This window comes from Chenopodium album, chromosome 23, assembly GCF_948465745.1.
Source record: "Chenopodium album chromosome 23, dcCheAlbu1.1, whole genome shotgun sequence".
Taxonomy (NCBI): domain Eukaryota; kingdom Viridiplantae; phylum Streptophyta; class Magnoliopsida; order Caryophyllales; family Amaranthaceae; genus Chenopodium; species Chenopodium album.
Window position 1 is genome coordinate 28,756,546 of NC_137856.1, and position 8,896 is coordinate 28,765,441.

The 8,896-nt window shown below is 36.4% G+C and overlaps 1 protein-coding gene across 1 annotated transcript; it reads left to right on the forward strand.

Annotated features, from left to right (window-relative positions):
* The first annotated feature begins 842 nt into the window (after window positions 1-842).
* On the forward strand, window positions 843-8,896 carry LOC145607896 (ankyrin repeat protein SKIP35-like). The gene is made up of 4 exons (XM_081663492.1): window positions 843-982; window positions 1,204-2,399; window positions 2,833-3,265; window positions 7,590-8,896. The coding sequence occupies exons 2-4, from the start codon at window positions 1,771-1,773 to the stop codon at window positions 8,394-8,396; spliced, it is 1,869 nt and encodes a 622-aa protein (XP_081519618.1). The 5' UTR covers window positions 843-982; window positions 1,204-1,770; the 3' UTR covers window positions 8,397-8,896.

The window sequence follows — 8,896 nt, forward strand, 5'->3', positions numbered from 1 at the left end:
TACCTTCGTTTTAAATTATTTGTAACAGTTAGACATTTTAAACCCACACTTTACATCAAAGCGTTGTAAATAATATGAAGAGGTAGTACACTTCCCTCATAATTTATTACTTTATACTCTCTTACAAAAACTCTATGTATAGTTTATTTGATGCGAGAGCAATAGACCAATATGGGTATTCTTGAAAATTCATGGAAATTTATTTAATTTGTAGGCTTTAAGAGTTTTAGCCATTAAGATATTTATTTATTTAATTTATTTATGTTAGGATAGATTTAGTAGTTGGTTAAAATATGATTAGTAGATATATTAGGATTAAGATTCTTAATATTTTATCTTGTTTTAGGATATAATTATTAGTTTCCTATCTTAGCTTTGTACGATTTGTCACTCTATAAATATGGGTATATATCAGTAATTTGTTATGGGAATTAATCGTTTGAGCGTTGCTCGTTTGATTGTTATTATTAAAAAAATCACTTGTTGCGAGTTGTGATCATCTTCTAGTTGCGACTAGATTTTTGTAGTCCTTATTAAAATTCGAAGATCCACTGTTATTATAGCTTGCGAGCCTTGTGAAGTTGTGACAGTCTTGACTCTTGAGAGATCCACATCATAAATAGAGCAAGTAATAAAATACGAAGGGAGTATTTGTATGGAACAAGGTTATAATTTAATAATTATTTTAATCTTAATAAAATACAGTACAAAACAATTTGGTGTCTGACTTCACTAACAGTTCGTCTGCAAATGCAAACAAAGAATCAATAATTAAAGAATGCCCACCCAAATAAAATCAAACAAGAGGCGCAAAATTAATTTTATTATAAAAATAAAAACCCCCTTTTTCAATATTTTATTTACTTTTTTATTTTCGAAAGAATAAAGGAAAGATTACCCATTTTAGTTTGTTTTTCTGGGTTTTTTTTTTCTAAGCCAACCTTTCATTCTCTCTCCTCTTCTTTGCCAAGAAAATTTTCAGGTTTGCAAGAACAAACCCATTTCCCTTTTTTGATTAAAATCAAAATTTCATGCATTTTAATTCATGACCTTGTTCAAATTTCACAATTTTGAATTGATTGATTGCGTTAGCAAATGGGTTTTTATTTTTGTTGAGTTTGATTGATTTCTTTATTATTATTTTTTTGATTATTTTTTTGATTTTTTTTTTTCCTGATTAGATTGTTGTTTTGGGTATTTCAGGGTGATGCTGGATCTTTGAGAATTTGCTGTAGTATCAGAGAATTGAAGAGATGATGCTCTAGGGTTTTGCTTATATGGTACTGTTCAGTTGAGATCCTCTGGTGCAATTTGATTTTGGTTTGCTCAAATTTTCATTTGGTTTGATCAATTTTTATCGTTTTTATGGTTTGATGTTGCTACTGTGGAAGCTTTTCTGATTATCTCAAGTGAAGGGTGTTTGAGGATTTGCATCTTTTTTCATTTGATTGCGTTAATCTTAGTGATCTTCAATAGGGATGTCATAGTCCTGAGTATTCGTTTTTCGATTCCGGTTTCGATTTCAGTTGGTTGTAACTTGGAGTATTCGTTTTCGATTTCAATTGGTTCAAGTGAAGGGAAAGTAGAAGCTGATGAATTAGATTACTTTAACAAAGTGTTGGGATTCAGGAAGATAATTTCCGGGTGTTTTTGTGATTGTTGAATGTTTTGTTATAGTTTTGATATGGTGGCTCTGTTTCATTGTTAACAACAGACTGTAGTTGATCAGTCTTTTGGGTGGTTCAAAAAGTTAGTTTTTTCCTGTATAAGATGGAAAGTGACATGGGAAGGGAAGGATTGAGATTGAAGGTTGAAATTAAAGAGGAGGAGCAGATGCCTTCTGAGATGGAAATCGATTACGGTGGAACTGATAGTCCCAAGTTCGAAATTGAAAGCAAAATTTCCGAGCTAGGTGAGGGAAGTAATGTTGTGTTTGCAAGAGAAGGACCGCTATATATGGAGGGCACTGGAATGTCCAAGGTTGGATGCTATGGATCTAAGAAGCAGAAATCGAAGGCGGTGACGACAAGCTCTCAGGTGGGGAAGAAAGGTAGTGTAGGAAATGAGAAGAAGCTCAGTAGACAAGATAGGATTGAGCTGGGAAAACTATTTCAAAGTGCTGTGAGTTCTCATGATTGGGACTTGGCAGAAAGTTTGATTCTGTTTGCTGATCCACTAACTCTTAATGATTTCCTTTGCATCTCATTGGATTCGATATGGTTTCTTACTACACATGAGGAGTTACATGGTATAACGGGACTAGTGAAGAAGATAATAGCTAATGGAGCTTATGACTTCACAAGAGCAGCTCTTCGAACTTCGTTTCTTGCATCTTGTGTCTCTGCATGTCAGAGCCGAACAATGGACCTAGCAGATACAGTGACTGTGATGGCCCAAAGGTAGTTTCATTTGATTGATATAATGAAATTAAATGTGTATAAGGTGTAGACTTGTGGTCGCTGTAGACAACAGGAGCTACATGTTATTGTCATTTGGTGAAAAGAAAAGGGGTTGATTAAGCTGTTTTTGTCTATCCACTTAGTGAGCATAGCACTTCATTTCTTATTGTCGAGGTGATATCTTGGTACAGTAATAGTTATGCACTTAAAGAATTAAGCTCTTGCAATTATTGTCTTGTAATATTAATTATTATTATATAACCAAAGTGTTCATTCTCTCCCCTCCCATAGCTTGGTATTATGAGGTCTTTCCAGGTATTAGATAAGATGATGTCTTTCTTTTGCCACCTTAGCATCTGATTTTGCATCTTATTGCTACACTGCAGCAGGCATCTAATTTATTTCCTCAATCTGTGCAATAAAACTTGGTTAGGTTGCATGAGCGACTTCAGGAATGCAATGGTGATGATGTTTTGAAGGCAGAGGCTGGTGCTAAGGTCCAAAAGTTCACTGAATGGGCATTGAAATGCATTGGCTTTCATTCTCGGTGTCATGAGAACAAAGAGAAAGTGCATCGTGATTCTGCTGCTGAGATACAGCTTCAATTGTCAGCCTTTAAGATATTTCTTGATCTTGCTGGTAGCAATCTCACCGGAAAGGACTTTACTGAGGCCTTTGATGCTGCTTGCTTCCCTCTTACTTTGTTTAGTAGTTCATTTGATCCTGGATGGTCTTGTGGAGCATCAGCTACTGCTATACAAGGGCTCCTTGGTATGCTGGTCGAGGGTGGTGCTGATAATGTAAATCAGTGTTTTCTTGAAGCCTCACGGTTTGGCAGCACTGAGTTAGTGCGCATTTTGTTGCAGGTATTGCCTTTTGTGTTTTGTTTACAGTAATTTATCTTTTGTTGCCTGAATGCCATTTGTTGTTTGTTGTGCACAAGTTAAACCTTTTTATTTTATTTTTTTTAAGGCTCATAGCTACCGTTTGACTTCCTCTTTTATTTGAAAAGTATATCGTTATTAATTTTGACTTCTTAAAGTATTACATTGCCAATGTTGAAGTATTTAAGAGATCTAATAGTGTTGAAAGAAAAGTCCTATCTTGTCCAGATGAGCACTCAAACATTAGGCTTGCCTAGAACAGCATCCTTATCCGGAGTTGGACAGAGAATGAACTAAAATATCAAGTCATCAAACTATTTTCTTGCATTACTATTTCATGTGCTGTTCTCAAAGATCACAAGGGAAAAGGTGGATCTTGTTTGGCTTATATGCTTATTTTCTATGCTTAAATGACCAATTACTAACCATTAAATCCTTTTTAAGTTAGGAAGTAATTTTAGCTTGAGAAAAAAAAAAAAATCCATGTATATTCCTTGTGTTTATATCCAATTATCCATCAGTAGCATGATCTAGCTGTGCAACAATTGCAATGCACTTGCAGCATCGCCAAATGCTAACTTTAACTATCCAATGTGTTGCATCTGTTCATTGGATCTCTGTAACTTTCTCCCTGCCATTAACAAACTATTATGTCACCTTAGCTGTACACCTTTTGTAGCACTGGAGCAAATCACTATCTTCAATATAGTGATTATTATTCATGGCTTAAGGCTTCTTAGCTGTAACAATCTTTGCTGTTCTAGTGCTACACTGAACATGTGGCAGTGTTAATTCTTAATCTAATATGTGTTTGCTGTGGTGTTGCTACTACTAACTTTCCACATTGCTAATCCCCCCTCCCATGGCCCTTTTCTTTTAGATTCAATTTGCAACGGTTCTTTTACTTCTAGATCTGATTGATCACCACAGCAGTGACAGCACTACCAAGATACCATATTACACTCACTGATTGCACCATTGTTTGTTTGGCATGACAAAAATTGACACCCTTACATGTTTTTTATTCTTTTCTTTCTAGAAGGTTTTGTTTCTTTCCATGCCTCTTTACTAGATTGAATCTTGGTTTTCTGAAATCATTGTGGCTTTGTGCTAAAGTCATAAAGAGATATTGATGTACATATTATGAGTGCCACAATTTTTCCTTCTTGATGTGCTCTTCACACTTCTGCCGTTCAGTTGCTAGTTTTTTAATTCTAAGCTGAGCTGGAGGGATTATGATTTTGAGGAGCAATGCTTGAGTAGGCAGATACGGTTAAAAGAAATTTAAGTAGACAGCTAGGAGTTTGTTTGAGGTGGAAGGTTAATCGCTATTGGAAGTAGGCTGTTTTTGAAGGGATGGTCTATGAGGAGCAAGGCTCGAGTACAGAAATTTGGTATGAAGGATATTAGAGCAGAGAGCAAGAAGTTTGTATGGGGCATGGAAGGTTATCACTGTCAGCACCAGGATTTTCTAGAAGGGTTAGTGATCAGGTAGAAGGCTCATGGTATGAAGAGATCAATGAGTTTGGTTTAGGCGGGGGAAGGTTATATTTGTGAGAGATGGCGGAAAAATGGAGAAATTAAAGAAAGTGTATGATATTCTATCAGGATGTGCAGGATATTAACTTGAAATGTGTATCTGTTTTTGCAAGTAATTTCTTAGAAAAATTTCCTAGTATGTTGATGCCTCTTACTCAAAGTGCCATAACCTAAGCTTTGCTCCTGTTATTTTGTCGACCTTCATGGTTAAGGGGATTTTACGTACTACTGCTATATTCAAAATGATACTTCCATTTCTAAGCTGTTGTCTGCACAACACTGATTGAAGTTGAAATTTTCTGTCAAAATGTAATTCAAAAGATTTCAAATCTGTGTTCAATTCATAGGTAATAGGTTTACTAAGGCTCAAAAAATAAGTTCAGTATAAATTAATCCTAATAAGTCATAATTAGTCTTCAATTAGTTCTAATTAGTATAAGTAAGTTTCAATTAGTAAAAATCAGTTTAATGGAAGAAAAGTTATAGTTCAGTTAATATCAGGTGGTAAAAATCAGATTAAATGAGCAAAAATTTAAAAATCAGTAAAACCATTAATTTCATTGTATAAAAATACTAGCCAACAGGAAAATCTAGATCAGTAATAATTTTGGCTTATTATTAAAAAAAAAAAAATGTGTCCTGCTGAACTTGCTTTTATGAGAAATATGTTAATAATTTCTTTCTCATGATGATAAAGTTCCATGTATATGATCGCTTTTTAACGATGAACCTTATATTTTTAATAGCAATGAATTCAATGATTTTAGTTATTTATTTTTCAAGGGTAAATGAAGTTATGGTTTGGGTGCAGTTTGGTTTATTATAACACGTGTCTAAAGTTAGTCCCAAACCCTAAATGTCTCATTGTTGATTTTATAATTTTAAGTGATTTTCACATCCTGAATTTCTGTATCTTTGCCTGGTGACTTATAAATGTTGCAATCTTTTTTATTGTTTCTCAAGTTTATTACTTTCTGAATGTTTTGTGGGAGATTTAAGAACATCTTCATGGGTTTAGGGTATCTCAGGATCATGCGGATAATTATGGATAAAATTTGGGTCATCTGCTCTTAAATAGATCTACAATTATAGAGCTCTATCAAAGGACAGTTTTGATCATTCTCACGGTTGTTAAATTGCACAGGAAATTTGTACATGCACAGACAATCTATATGAATAAATTTGGATCTGTTATCTATGTATGAGGATCTATATGCTGTTGAATAAAAACTCGAGTCAAAATTCTTGGATGAAAAGCTTACCTGTTACTGTTAGTGGCTTGACTCAAAGACAGCAATATATTAGTACTGTTTGTCTAAATGCTATGTTTCTGTGATACCGAATCTGGGACTTCAATGCTATAGTCAATACCGGAATCATGCTGCCTAGTAATTAATCACAGATATTAAATCTATTATTTAGGGGAAAAAAGAGGAACAAAAATCTGTGAAGTGTGGGCTGGCATCCGGCAAGGATGAGGTGTGAAGGGTGGAAGCTATCTGATATGGTATCTGTGTATATACATCTTGATGAGGAGAAGAGGGATACAGCCTTGTGAAGTGAGGGCCGGCGGAGATGAGGGGATATGGGCCGATTAAATTTATACTAGAGCCCTACTGCGTGGTGATTTATTTTACCTTATAAGAGTGTTAATTGGGATAGCTTTTTCTCTCAACTTTAACGCATAGAGAAAATCAGAAGTATTGAGTAGATTAGAAGAGTGATAAATGTCGTTATGCAAGTGTTGATTGGGCATGCTATTGTGAACTTGTTGGCTAAGGATGGGCTGCCTCTGGCTCGCTTAGGCTTTTAGGACAGTGTTTTGAGTATATATTTGGGCTTAATGTCAATGGGCTGCAAGGCAATTTTGGGGTCTTAATTTTTATTGCCTCCCATATATAAGAGCCAAGTTGGAATCTCTTGTTGTATTTTCATGCCCGGTTGAGGAAGAAAATTAAAAAGCTGAAATCTTATTAAGGTTGGTGCAATTTGAATGTTTTTATGTACTTTCTGTTTCCGCTAGGCAGGCTTAGGTTTTAAGTCCTTGTGCATCTTTATTCCATATCCTTCTGAAATTGTTCATATGTAAAATGTGATATAAAATTCCTTCCCTACCCCCCTTTTGCCTGTTTCTCTTTGTCAGCCAAACTCAGTATTTTGGGTCTTTTGTTGGGGAGAGTTTATACTTATCATGTCAATCATAGGGCTACGTATTCTGGTCCATTTGTCTGCTACAATAGAATGTTACAAGTCTCTTAGTCAAGATTGAAATATTAAATTATATATTTGGTGACTAGATAAGCTTATTCTGTGAAGTCTGTGACTCTGTGTGCTTAGAACTGATTTCTCTTAGAGTGGTAGTTGCTTCATTTTAGTAGATTTTTTTGGTTAGGCCGTTAGGGTCTCTCATTGGATGCTGCATTGCAATTTCACTCTTCAAAGGCTCTTTGATTTCACTTATAGACTTTGTTTTGTTGACTATAGGTCTATTACTTGGTAGAAACTGTGGCAATGGCTTAATTACTTTAAATGATCTCATTCACAGTTTTCTGGCATGAGATAGATCACATTTTGGTTTATACTAATGATTAGCGAAAGCTTGAATCTTGCTTATTGTCCCATTTATGCAGTTTTGTCAAGTAACTACATGGAATTACTAGTCAAAAAATCAAAATGTCAAAATATATGATTTTTTTTTAATAGATATTGCTCTTTGGTTTTGTATTTTAAATACGTAGTAACATGTGGTTTATATTTGTCCTCCTAGATTGCCCAGCGTAACAGCTTGGATGTGGACGTTGATCTGGCCTTGGGTTTTGCTTCTCATTATGGCAAGATCAACACAATGGAGTGTTTGGTAGAAGAAGGTAATGCCATGGCGTTTTTGGGACCTCTAATGCGAGCAGCCGAGAGGGGGTGTTTGCCAGTTGTCCAGTGGTTTGTTGGAAGAGGTTGCCAAGACATGGAACTATGTCTTGCGCTGACCGCTGCCACCTCAAGCAGCCAAGTCGAGGTTGCTTCTTACCTTCTACCCCAAGTACCACAGCATGTTCTTACCGCACTCAGCATCGAAATCCTCAAAGCAGCTGGAGAGAGAAGTGGTGGGTCCCTTGAGGGAGTCGCTTTTCTTCTCCGATCAGACTTTTTAGGAGATCCAACAGGCACGTACGCTGTTGCAGATAGCATTGCTCGGTCAGAGGACGATTCAGTTGCTCCCGAGCTTCGGACATTTCTCCGGGAGCAATGGTCGGAAGATGCTTTCACCGACGGCTTGTTACAAGGCCAAGAACATTTTGTTAACATGGTTAGGATTTTAAACCGAGGAGAATCTCCTCTTTGCCTTGGAGATCTTCCTCCACCATTGAGGGTGGCAATTGCTTACTTGCCAGTGTATAGAGAAAGCGTGAAGGCAGGTGGGTGTTTGTTATCTCAAAAGCTGAGAGGTCAACTTGTGGAAGCTGTCAGAAGGCTTAGAGGTGGGGTACTTGGAGATGCAAGCCAATGTCATGAGCTTTTAGCTGTCTTAGAGCACCATCTTCGACCATTTTTGCCCGGCATGTATTCAACAACTTAAGCATAAAACACCATCAGCAACTGCAACTCGGAGGTTCGCAGATGCTGCCTTTTCTTTTCTCCTTTTTAACTTCATACCATAGGAAAAATAAATAAGATCACATTGCAAGCAAGGGTTTTGAGGCTGCTGCCGCTGACATATAGCTAGCTTCCAAGAGTCTCTCTCCCTCACTCCTCATTCGCACTTCCTCTCGGTATGTCAACTTATCATAATGTTGGTCCATGTGCATTCTAAGATGTACAATGTAAGATAGAAGAAAATCACATGTACTGTAGAAAGAGACGGGACGGGATGGGTCGGTTACGACATCTGGGGTGGTGGTGGTATCCATGTATATTTAGCTGCTATGCTTATGTGAGGGATTGAGGGTCCATCTAATGGCTGTACTTGTCTGTTTCACTTCAACTTGGTTATAAGTCAGGTGCCTGGAATTGTCACCTTGCTTTTTCAATGAGCTTCAATTTTTAGTCTGAAATTATTATTCTGGTTGCACATGCTTA

Bases quoted from the DNA above. Each gene is read 5' to 3' on its own strand.
- LOC145607896 (XM_081663492.1), top strand. From the start codon at position 1,771: ATGGAAAGTGACATGGGAAGGGAAGGATTGAGATTGAAGGTTGAAATT. The intron at 2,400-2,832 runs GTAGTTTCATTT...AAACTTGGTTAG, and splicing joins GTGACTGTGATGGCCCAAAG to GTTGCATGAGCGACTTCAGG. The intron at 3,266-7,589 runs GTATTGCCTTTT...TTGTCCTCCTAG, and splicing joins TAGTGCGCATTTTGTTGCAG to ATTGCCCAGCGTAACAGCTT.